This window comes from Annulohypoxylon truncatum, assembly GCF_022578515.1.
Source record: "Annulohypoxylon truncatum strain CBS 140777 unplaced genomic scaffold F4807scaffold_2, whole genome shotgun sequence".
Taxonomy (NCBI): domain Eukaryota; kingdom Fungi; phylum Ascomycota; class Sordariomycetes; order Xylariales; family Hypoxylaceae; genus Annulohypoxylon; species Annulohypoxylon truncatum.
The window spans coordinates 1,539,027-1,551,658 of NW_025953788.1; the positions used below are offsets into that span (position 1 = coordinate 1,539,027).

Sequence of the window (12,632 nt, forward strand, 5' to 3'; positions counted from 1 at the left end):
CCCCACCCGAGTCATCTCTCCTTATTTGCATGTCTAGATACTCGTGTGTAAGTACTCTTCGTTATTTATAACCGAATTTACATCGGAAGTCCGAGGGACGTGGTCATCTTTAGGAAGCCATCATAACAAGAATTGTTTAAGGTACTTGCCTACCTAGGTACCGAAGAAACAAGGTGAATGGTTTACTAGGTTTAAATATATCCGACATTTACGTCAGATATGAATGTATATATATCTTCGGATATTCACCGCTGACCGACTCTCTCCCTTCCACTGCCCCCCTGAATGTCACCCAGAATTCAGCTTGGCGTTTAGTTAATTAAATGAGTGAGGATCTTACTTGTTCAACTTTAATGACCCAAACCCAGCATATTAAGGACAGAATGACGTGAGGAACACATTAATAAAAGGCATGGATGAAGGTTGACTACGAGGACCATAATGGAGAGTGGGATATAAGGGGGTTTGCCCCCTTAGTTTTGGAGAGGCTTGAGCATTAATCTACTCAACTACCTACCTATCCCTATATGCAAACCACCGGAGAGCTTCTTGTAGTTACCTCCCATTTAGGAGTCAACTACTCGCTAGATAATTGATATGGTGCTATCCGTTACTCACATTCATATAGTATACAATCCTTGTTTTTGCGTCCCTTTCACTGACGGTATTGTTCTCCGAGGTTGTTTGCTAAATCTTTTAATTCTATTTCAGGCTTTGTGTAATGTGGATCTATGCCCTTTCATCAGTTGCGATTAATAGAAACAATGGCTTTGTTATCAAGCCGCAGTGAGTTGTATAGGTAGGTATTGTTCCCTATTCAATTATAGATGTTGTTTTAGATACTTTATATATTTAGGCTCACCCGTTCTCTACAATTTCGACAATGGCAACATACTATTCATATTATTTCTCCGTCCTGTATTATTTTTCATAATCTTCTGTCACCTATCATGGCGCTATCCGAGTCGACGAAGGACCACTTCAATCGTGGTACTATGCTCTCGGATGACATACTTTACTACTTAGCAAACGAGCATATCCAGGAACCGCAAGTGATTTCTAGGCTTTCTCAGACATGCCGTCGTCTATCAAATCTCTTGGATCCTTTACTCTACCGAACTGATGTCCTAAACACCGAGCAGAAGCTTAACGAAAGTTCTAGTGAATTTATGTTTCCATGGCAGGACGGTGCCGGCCGCATTTATCCCTATCAAAACTCTGCTGACGACTGGAAGCAGCACTTTTATCCCCTAAAGACGGCGCAGAAAATCTCAGCTCTCCACTGGGCTGCTGGCCACAAAGACAAGAGTTTGGGCTTGGCAGTAGCCCGGAAATCCATCGAAGCGGCACTGAAGCATTGGCCCTCCTACCTTGGAGTCTACTGCCAAGGGGATAACGAGGTGATGAATAGTATGGCGCCAATTCACCTGGCGGCGATGTCTGGCAATGAAGAGATACTTCAGGAGCTGATCAGAGCTAGCTGTGTTGTAGATATGCGCGTGTACCTGGATCTTGACTTTGAAAGCTACGGTGGCGATTCGACTTTGTCTAAGACCGCTTGGTCTTACGTCGCCCGCAGCTCTCGCCATTTCATGGTAGTCAACCCTCTGGGCCTTGCTATTCTCTATGGGCATCTCCATATTGCCGAGACTTTGGCTCGTGTTACGCAAGATCTAGTGGAGGAGGTGTGGGTGAGGGGTATCGATCTGATATCGTCACTGAAAATGGCTGTTCTACATAAGATGCCGTCGGTGGTGAGAATATTGCAATCACGTGGATACAAGCCGCGGTTGGGGAGTGAGTATTTTGATGACGGTGGACTTCTCCAACTTGCGGCAGTCAACGATGGCAATGAAGAGATGCTGCAACTTCTAATTGAAAGCGCAAAAGATGCTGAAGAAGCCAACACCATGGGGGCGTTCCAATCCGCTCTAGGTGGTCGCTGCAAATCCAACCTTCTGTTCCTTGCTAAATGTCCCCTGCCCACATCCGGACCATTGCTTTTCTTCCACTTTATGTCTCAGTTCATACAGACAGACGATTATCTTCCTGTTGTCAAACAGCTACTTGAGGACGATCCAGAGATGTGTCGATCTATATCCTTGGATATTGAGATGCATCTTCGGGATAACATAGGGAGGGATCTTTATTTTGGTCGAGGATTAATGATCCAGGACTATTTACTCTATCATCCAAATATTAATTTCTCGGATTACCTAATGGATCTGCTAGCGGACCAGGAGAACAGAAGAGAACATCGCGAACGATTCAAGACATTGCCTAAGATTCAACAAGAGATGCTTGTTATATTAGAGCAAAAGAGCAACGCGCAGCATGAACAGTGGGATTGGAGAGGTTAGAAATAGAGACCTCGCACAAAAGATAGATAGCCAACTGAATAACAAATTTTGGAATTGATCATGACGTGCTTCCCCTTTCTTTTTCTGCGCCTTATTAATCATTGGTTCCGTATCGCGTACTTGTGGCTTGAACTGCTGAGTACCCATGTACATGTCTTAGTCTAGCAGATATCACGTGCCTTGGCGTCGCGTCTTTGTGATGTCAGACCGAGGCGCAAGCCCCGAACGCGCCTTTTTCATGACATCGCGTTGTGAGTCACAAAGCCCCCCCCAAATCTCCATAATTATATCAGTTCCCACCTTCCAGCTCTCTATAATCACTCAACTTTGGAATTATCATTCAGTATCAAGATTCTATCATATAGGAAGTTCAGTTATCTTAGACCCCTATTTCACTCCACGAACCTGCACTTTCTTTCTCCTTGGAACGAAAGACGACATGGCTGTAGGAATGAAGCGCAAGCGCACAGATGAAGCTGTAGATGCACCCGTACCCGTACCTCAAAAGTCAGTCAAGGCTACGTCTAAGCGTCCGGGCCTCAAGAAGCCTCCCCCCATCCCTGAAGACATGGAAGCCCAACTCCAGCGCATCGCGGCCTCAGACCGCACGGCTTTCGAAAAGAAAGTGGTAAGTCCCTGGATGGCACCTAGACACATCGCAGTGTGGTACATTTAGCCACGTTAGCCATATTCACGGAGACAGAAAGTATCTGTCATATCTGTACAAGCACCCGCTGACATCCTCGTCCTCCCAATAGTGGAATCTCCTATGTCAGATCCCCCGAGGCCAAGTATCAACCTACGGGCTCCTCTCAGCACATCTCAGCTCCTCCCCGCGCGCGGTCGGGAACGCCCTGCGGCGGAACCCATTCGCGCCCGAGGTCCCGTGCCACCGCGTCGTGGCCACGAACAAGACGCTCGGCGGCTTCAAGGGCAAGTGGCCCAAGGACGGCGAGGGCATCACCATCGACGAGAAGCGGAAGCTGCTGCGCGGGGAGGGCGTCAAGATCGATGAGAAGGGGAGAGTTCTGGGGACTCCGTGGGCGGCGTTCGTTTAATCTGATCTGAGCGACTTCGGAGATTGGGGGAAAGTATGTTCTATTTGTTGGGGACAGGAGTTTGTTTGGACTTGCTGGTGCCTTGGAAGGCGCCAAAACTCTAAGATCGGACTGACATGACGTGCTCATGAATGGGATGAAAGGATATCGCTGTGAGCGTGGTATGGCGGAGGTCATTACAGCATGATTTGTCCTGGGATTTAGTATGAAGTATTCGAGCGAGCAGTTCTTTTCCTTCCCCAGAAACTACCTCCCATTTACAAAAGTTCTCATTCATTCTATTTTATGCGTTCATAAATTTCGCAGAATTCAATTCAACACGCAACCAGTTCTGAGATCTCCCAATCACGATGATTACCCCCACAGCCACACGTCTAGGCAACATTTTCAAAGCAACACACCGCACTATCGGCAAACTGCCTTGGCTATCTGAATGGTTCACTACCCCCCAGCGTACAACATTCATAATTAAGGGAATCGACGGAAATGGCCCTTTCAAGAAGACTATTACATCGCCATTGGCACGATCACAAATCTTCGACATGTCGTTCTACGGCGGTAGTGCCTATGGCATCAAAGTTGGACCAGGAGGCGCATACCTCAACGGCCAAATGTTAGTCGACGACAACTGCACTATTACAAGTATCAAAGCAACAACCAGCACAGAGCTAGAACTAGAACCCAAACACATCGTCGGCTTCCTCGTGTTTGGAGCTGGCCTCGGCACCATCATCTTTGCCTGCGGACGCGTGGTAAAGCTGTTGTAACAGGAGCGGAAGGAATGGGGCTTAACATGGCATGATGGAGCCTTATTGAAGTGACGGACCTCAGTCTGACGGGACGCTAAATAACCATGGAATAACGATGTAATTAGATTTACGCAGGAATTCGATTTCATAAACTGATTAAGATCTCTGAATTTACCATTGTGATCTACCTAGTACCTAGTACAACCCTGCCTTTCTTGAACGTTTATTCCAGGTAAGCTACAGCAAAGCCTTTGTCAGACATTACACCAACCCGTTATCATGGAGCTGGATGATATGGTGCTGCAGATATGCTTTCTTTGATCTGTCTCTTCAGTCCGGAGGGCTTGAATCAACCCGTTACTTTTATTGTACAAAATCACCATTTACCTAGTTCCAGGAATTTTCTTGATTTTTCAAAAGTTCTATTCACCGTCGAAATCATGAGATCCCGCTCCGTGCAGGTTTAAGTTCCTAGTTTACCCCGAATCAACTACGAATTCTGCCTCTATGGTTTCTGTAGGAGTTACTAGAGAGCTGCTGGTAGCCCCCTCCAAATTTTTAGGACTCTTCCAATCTACACCACAACGTGTAATCATGTCTCAAACAGACCTCAATTTGTTTATGCAAATTGCCCCCAATACACAACAAGACTCAACTCACATACCTCGTTTTCCGAATCCTGGCGAATCCAACGACAGTAAAACCACCTCCGAATCAATGTCTCCAGAAGATAAGCCCGATGCGCGAGACTATTGGCCCGAAGGAGACCATTCAAACCCACACTCTAGGAAGCAAGCAAACCCTCATTATGGCGGCGTGATTATCCATTTCGAAGCATATGCCAATGTCTCAGGTCAGGAAGCTGAGAGCTACGGCAACGCAACAGGAGTGTCATCGCAGGCCAACCATGCGACGGGAGCCATTCAGGTCGTGGCGAACACCCTTTTCGGAGTCGCCATCATTGGCGCCGCAGCCCTTCGGTGGTTTAAGAAGGAATAGGAGATTAACCTACCGAATTATGGAGATTCGCTAAGGCGACGGGCCTCTACGTGATAGAATGCGAAAGAATGCTATGATAAACAGGGTGGTAAACCGGGTGGGATTTGTTGTACGTTAGGTGTCTACCTAGTCAATTTCACACTGCTACCATTGAAATCTTCATACCTATGCATCTTAGCGATCTCTGCTCTTCTTGGATATCTATTCTAGATGGTCACGACAAGGCCTTGAACAAACATTGCACCAAACTATCGTTATTGAAGCCCATCCCCCTCGTTTTTCTCACATGAAATCCCATTCTTCCGATCTGAAGTAGGTATTTTGAAAAAGCAATCTTCCCACAAACTTTCTACGTCGCCCCAAGAGGTTCCTTTCTTATGAAGATCATATGAGTCTATTTTATGCCAGTTCGATTATCAAGTTTTTCTCATACCAAAACACTGCCTCCATATTCTCCGCGGGCCCCCGCTGAATCTTATTCAATCTCTCACAACAACACTTTGAGGATCAAGTACGTCACGGAGTCTGTATTTATGTCCCACGACAAGCATGGTCCATTTATACAGGTTGGAGGCCTTTCACCACCGCAGCGTGAGTTAATCCATGTGCCACGCTCACTCAATCCCTGGTAACAATCAACGAAGGCAGAAAGAGTGGTATCGGAAGAGCTGAAGTCGCAGAGCCCTAAATGCAAGACAGGATGTCCATTCTCGCGAAATGACAGAATTGTCAATATTGGACTGGGCGGGGTTGATATGCGATGTCGACATATGACGTCGAACCTGACAATGAAGAACTGCCCTTAATCCATGACTGCAATGAACGCATCGCATATATCGACCCAAGTCTACGATGGAGAAGGAGCTCTACGAATACTAATAGGTATTATGGAGTTTGGCGCCACCAGTATGGTAGCTGCTTGGTTGTGGAAGAAATAGAAGAGAGGATTTGGCAAACACTAGGCATTCTACAAAGTCAAGAAGCTACTGAGGTCACATACACCATTCAAGCAGCAGTGGTATGAGGAATGATACGGCATTGAATAGGGCACAATTAAATTCATATTAGGTAGAAATCTGATTTCGATAGCCCCCATCAGAACTTCGACATATCGATGGTGATCTCATACAAAACTTGTTTTCTCGACGTAGTCTCGAAGCTGGCTTTTCCTTTCCTTCACCCACGACACAAATAATAGAAACAGCTTGTGCAAGTCTACTCTACGCTTCGACTTTTCCTAAAATCGACTAGAAATACCAAATCCAGTTTTCCAGCGGCCTTCATAAAGGCTTTTTCTCGAACCTCTCCAACTTCTGCCAACGACACTCCAATTCTATGGCCATGGCACAACCCGTGGTGATGGGCCACACCGAACACGGTACCTACATGCTCTTCGAAGACCCTCCATTAATTCGCTCACAAAATCCTCCGCCAACTCGCTAGCAAAATTCTCGGGTAGTGGTGAACATTCTCATAGGTATCCCTTGCGCTATGGTTTTCTGGTGGTTCCTGAAAAAGAAATAGGAGTTTGACATATTGAATGATGGGAATTTACTGAGATGACGGGGCTCGTTGCGGTGGAACGTGAAATACTACTACGGAAAACAAGACAGGGTGTAATCTGCTGTACATTAGACATCTCAACTCATATCGCTCCCGAACCTTCAAAATGTGCCACAATCAACTTACACGAATTTGCCCTTCCCTGGTGCCTTGCGTTATCAGTTTTATGACAACAACAACGAGGCATTGACGAATCTCCGTATTCTCGTCACATACTACCTTGGTCCTGGTTAATGTAGCTTAGCTCACTTGCCCTCTCCAATGTGATCTTGCCGTTGGAGCTATCTACACAGCCCACTTTCCTTACTACATACGTCTTGCTTGATAGGTGTCACCATTGGTAGGTATTCAAGTACCTGTGTCGCGTCGACCACTCCACCTAATACCTATCACAAGTACAAAATGTCCAAACTCAACTGTTGAATACTCTTAGGTCTAGAACTATAACGTACTGCGTCATTCAAACTCGAGGACTTCAAAGTTTTGATAGTATGGGATGAAGAGTTCATTCTCCAGCTGTAGTTCCCATCACTTGACATAGAACTAAGTTGGTTTGACCCAAACATGCGTCGAAATACCTATCTTGTGACTTAATTATGTGCTAATAGACCCTTTTATATGAAGGAAGGAGCTGCTTAGATACAATCTGAACAGATCATTCAAGTGTGTCCAGGAATATTCCACGCGCCTCCGAGTAGAAAAGGGGGTTGCGCACCTAGACCTTTTGCTATTTGGACTCATTCGAAATATCTGGGATAAAAAGTTGAATTTCATTCTAAAAAGTCACTTGTGCATTTTCAAAAGATTTTTAACTCCTTACACTTCACATCATAGACTAAAGTCGACGTGCGTTCAGTACATGTTGAAGTATCATCATCATGGCAGAAACTCTCAAAAGATTCTTGAAGTCAACCACCGCGAAATCCTTTTCATCAACATCTCGCCTACTATCTCCTACAAAACCGATGCCGTGGCGAAACAGAGTCTATTCCACAACCAACACGACTCACACACGAACAGGCATTGAATTGACAATCTCGGGCGGCTCAAACGATGCCAATGACAAAAGGAAGGCACGCAATCGACCAGAACAAATTACTAATAGCAAAGCTTCGCAAAGCGTATCCACCTATTTTAATTACAAAAGCCAGGGCCGAGTCTACGGATACAGCAATAACGCCTTCCAAGTAATCAGCATTGGCTCCGCAGACAGATGTGTTATAAGCCAAACACAGACTGATCTGGGTGATGTGTGGTTAGTCGTTTGCGCGGCGGGATTTGGGGCAGTTATTGGAGCCTGCCTAGTTCACGTGCAGAATCTCAGGGAGGAAGAGGAGAAAGAAGAGAAGCGGCGGGCTAAGAGTTCCTAGAGGTCTATTGACGATGGATCAAATGAGGAGATGATGGGTAAATGAAGACCTGATAGATAAATGGGATAAGCGATGAGATCACTCGCCATACTTTCGCAATGTGACCCTTAGTAGACTAACATTCTCCTTGACGTAAACGCGGAGAAGCCTATTGTTTACCATGATTCACGGATGCCAGAATACTTCATCTTTCGACAACGGGATCGAAACATGGCATTCGTAACTTGAATAACGTGTTGCCCACTGGCATCTACATGAGTTGGATTCTAACTAGCTAACCTAAGGGCACCTCCCGATCAAGTGAGTAATAATCTACCTCTTGGCGCTAGCTTGTAGGTATTTCTCAGCCAAGGGGCTAACGTTAGCATCGAGACTACATCACTAGACACGAAATACTCCATCGCCTAGTACATCTATGAAGCAAAAGAGAAGACAACCAGGATGTCACAGGACCGTATAGATAAGGTCATGTAAGGCAGTTAGGATCTCGACCTGACAACGATCGACCTTTGGTGGTGCAGCGGTATAGCTCTTGCATCCTCTACCCTTACAAGAGTGAACTCGCATGAATCCGTCCTTTTCTGATGTCTCATATTCCATACTTTGACGGCGACAACAACGATACTTTGACAGATCACTATCCTTATCTATTACATTAGAGGCTGTTATCGTAGCTAGTTGATTTTCCCCCCCAACTATGATTTCACCGCTAAAATTATCTACCTATTTTGCCTACAACCTTCCTCACTACGACTTGCTTGAACGTATCACCTTGTGTAGGTACTCATGCACTCATACGATCTCAACCACTACCCATGGTACCCATCACATTATACCGTTGAAACTCAACTGTTGACAATTCTCAAGGATTAGAAGTCCAGGCCATGGGTCGAACTTAGAGCAAATGTCTCCACGACTTCAAAGTTCTAGTAGTATGGGATGAATAATCCATTCTTTAGCTGTAATCATCATCACTTGACTTATTGTTGAGCTAGTTTGGCCCAAATACACATTGAAGTGCGTGTCTTATGACTTGATTACGCACCTATGATCCAATGTTAGTTCAACTCATCAACCTTTGGAGGTGTCGTGCTCATAACTGGAATGACCTAAAAGTATATACATCCATGTGTTTATCAAAGTTTTCAAGCGCTCTGGAAACTTGACCGTTTGATTGGTAAATGCCGCGCAAGATTTGTCGGTGATCACGTCACGCAGTGTGACATGGGATGAAGGGGGCCTCATGGAAAGCGAGTTAGAAGCTCAGCTGTCTGTTTAAATTTTCTCAAGCTATGTAGAATGCAAACTTGAAATCATTCTAGGAACAATACCTACCTGTTCAAAATTACTCAGAATTTGTTCTACCTATTGTAAAACATATATAACCACGTCCGTCCGCACTGGAGTGGTCTCTTCTTCCTGTTCCATCTCCCATCTTCATAACAACTTCTCAGGAGTTAATCACCACGGACATAATACGTGGCCCTCCTTAAATATAATACCTCCCCTCAATAATGTCATCATATTCTATTATTGGTAAATTTATTCGACATGACCACTTCATTCACCCCAATACAGTCTTGTCAAATTACCACAATTGCCACTCCCAACAGCATCACCCCACACCGGCGAGCACGGTGAGGTGGACATGAAGTCATAAGGTGCCGGAGGCTACAGAGCTACCAAATGGACTAATGTAAGATACATCACCCAGGCGGACTATCCAATCTACCGAGGTCACATCATCTCTAAAGGCAACCTGGGAGCGCCGTCCAGCTTGATAAGATTGGAACTATGGCGGTTGTGAATACCCTCCTAGAGATCCAATCTTATTCAGCCACATTTCCCAATTAATTTAACCGAAAGCAATGAGAATTGCAAGACACAAGCATTCAACGCCAGGTGTTGGATCTCGAAAGCAGCCAAACACAGAGACGACAACCGAAGTAAGATGCCTTAACCTCCTTGCCTTTAGATTGGCCGCAAAACTAACTACTTCTACAGCATGGTCGGATTGATTATGGATCTAAAACGAACCAACCCAAGCGAAAAGTCTTGAGAGGTTTGTGTCGGCTCTGCTATCGGACCTGACCTCGGCGACCTTGTTGGACCCTGCCCACCAATACATCGATCTAGCTACTTTTCCTTGTGTCAGGCGGAACCCGGACTCTACCTCCCAGAAGGAGGTACTACAGGCGTTCCATGCGTCGAAGAAACGTGTGCAAGGCCTCGGCCTGTTGTATGCAGTTACTCTAGGTAGAGGTCGTCCCGTGGACGTAAACAAACTCATCATCATCAACATCGACCTACCTGTTGGACCATGGGCAACGGGGAGAGGAGGACTTCTACACCACCGGAAAGTCGCAAAATAACCTAGAAACCCCAACACACTGTGCCGGGACGTTCTAACTAAATAAACGGCATAACCTGCCACGTCGCGATGCAATCGAGATTAAGCACTTCGTACACAACCCTTTAGCAGCCTAATGGGTCGTAAGCCAAAGACGCAGCAAGCAAGAGCACTCAATCGCTGCCCTTTGCTGCGAAAGGTCTGCGGAGCAGTAATTCGGCTCTGCTGTCAGAGGTCCACTCGAGGTAGCCTCATAACAATCCCGAATTACCAGTTCCAGATGGCTTAAATAATGCCGACGAAGCGCAACAGTCATAATCCCGACCAGGAAACACCAACAATTTCAGACCCGAAGGTCAGGCCGGACATCTGCTTTAGGATCGTTCCAAGCGATGGCCATGCCATTCTTCCACATGCTTGCTCAGCTGCGGATGGCTTGTGGCTTGTTTAATGCGGTGTCACGAACCATATACGACGCATGCAAGATACTACAACTCCTGTGATATCGAGGACAAGAAATTCGCGCTGGATGTGCCAGGAGTAACAAGTATAGGTAGAGACCGTGAAGCTACATAAACGAGGTGGTATTAACGCGTACCAAGGCACTGTAGATGGAGACGCCATCGATGGGCCGTGAACCGAAGACGAATCATGGTAAACTAATTTCGAGGGGTACTTCGAAAAACATCGCGGAACGCCGAACAGCTCAGTTGTCAGGGGCCGCCTCGACGATCTCGTTGGAATAACAGTTCCGAAAAGGACCGACGAACAACGCAGACGGGAATAAAAAGGTGTGCACCAATCCAAAATCAATCACCGATACCAAAGCCCCACAAGGCGATTTCAAGAACTGCAAGTACACCAACCGTGGCCCAACATACGGATATAGTAATAGCTGCGAAGTTGGGCCAACGGCGTCTATTGCGCTGGTGTAGGGGTCGTAAATCAATGACAACCGGTACTGTTCGGGATGCCTTTATGAGAGATTTGCGAGGAAACAAGTGGCACAACCGCCTCATCGTAGGCATTGCTCTATCTTTGGACAAAACAAGAGGAATATTAGGAAGAGTACTTCTGGGGTTCCTCTGAGGGGCTCAACCGATTAAGGGAATGAGAAGATGATGGATAATTGAAGACTTTATGAAGGAATGGCATACACAACCGGAGTATCGGATCAGCCAATTACTGCAAGCCTGCGTTCGATCGGAGCCGCCACCAAAGGAAGGGATCGAGGATCGATTCGACGGGGATGAATTCCCCATGATGCGGTGAAGTGTTCAACTACGTTCACTTCGCTCGGATCGATTCGTTTTTAGTCACGAAGAATTCGCCAATGAATGAGTTACACCACTCAACTTCCCAATTATGTTTCCACGGCAGCTCCTTAAATCAATATCGCGTCAAAGGTCTTGTAGGCAAGATGGAGGCCCTAATTCGGGCGTTTGTTGTGGATTGGGGTTGATGGTCTAAATGTGAGCGAAGAAAAGAAGGCACCAGGCAACATGTTATACCGCGTTTTGCGAGGACTCCTAAAAACACCTCTCGATCCAGGAGGATACGTGATCCCTCGACAAAAAGGGGAACGACAAAAAATAACTAGTGTTAGGACCATACTACAGCTACGTGGTCCTAACTAGCGCTAATGAGCACTATTTCTTGTTGCGCGACACTCTCGCTCATTCTAGACGTCCCACGCACGAATCAGTGCGCGTCGATATACATACATTTCTATAATATTAACGTCCCCGGACGTAAACAAGCTCATCATCATCATAACACCGACGAACCACTAGCCACTGGGGATTAACCACCTAGGCTAGTTAACATTAGCCAAGTATACCTGTCCATAACCCGCCGTCTTTACTTCCACTTAATATTATCAACCGATTATACCACAATCTTGACCACCAGCTATATGGCGGATAACCCTGTCAGTCGAGCCTGGTGAGGAATTCATAGCCGGAGGCCTGGCAGCATCTAAGTGGGAGACCCGTTGGCAGCTGGTCCTGGACCAGAGAAGATAGAGTAGATGAAATAGTTTCCCTGCACATATATCAACATACTACATAGATCAATTAAAATAACCCGAAACTCCTCACAGCGGCGTTGTCGTTTCTTCGCATGATAGGTCCACTTCGTGACAAACTATGCTATCACATATCTCCACTGATCCTCCTAGTATA

The 12,632-nt window shown here is 46.0% G+C and overlaps 4 protein-coding genes across 4 annotated transcripts; all 4 read left to right on the plus strand.

Annotated features, from left to right (window-relative positions):
- Positions 1-950: 950 nt before the first annotated feature.
- Positions 951-2,360, plus strand: F4807DRAFT_468330 (uncharacterized protein; the record flags this gene model as incomplete). Its single annotated transcript, XM_048002592.1, has 1 exon — positions 951-2,360. One exon carries the CDS (start codon positions 951-953, stop codon positions 2,358-2,360), a length of 1,410 nt encoding a protein of 469 aa, XP_047858964.1.
- A 439-nt stretch (positions 2,361-2,799) lies between these two features.
- On the plus strand, positions 2,800-3,418 carry F4807DRAFT_456086 (methylated-DNA--cysteine S-met; the record flags this gene model as incomplete). The annotated part of the gene is made up of 2 exons (XM_048000830.1): positions 2,800-2,988; positions 3,119-3,418. The coding sequence occupies 2 exons, from the start codon at positions 2,800-2,802 to the stop codon at positions 3,416-3,418; spliced, it is 489 nt and encodes a 162-aa protein (XP_047858965.1).
- A 350-nt stretch (positions 3,419-3,768) lies between these two features.
- Positions 3,769-4,185, plus strand: F4807DRAFT_456087 (uncharacterized protein; the record flags this gene model as incomplete). Its single annotated transcript, XM_048000831.1, has 1 exon — positions 3,769-4,185. One exon carries the CDS (start codon positions 3,769-3,771, stop codon positions 4,183-4,185), a length of 417 nt encoding a protein of 138 aa, XP_047858966.1.
- Positions 4,186-4,557: 372 nt separating this feature from the next.
- On the plus strand, positions 4,558-5,166 carry F4807DRAFT_468331 (uncharacterized protein; the record flags this gene model as incomplete). Its single annotated transcript, XM_048002593.1, has 1 exon — positions 4,558-5,166. Exon 1 carries the CDS (start codon positions 4,675-4,677, stop codon positions 5,164-5,166), a length of 492 nt encoding a protein of 163 aa, XP_047858967.1. The 5' UTR covers positions 4,558-4,674.
- Positions 5,167-12,632: the final 7,466 nt, after the last annotated feature.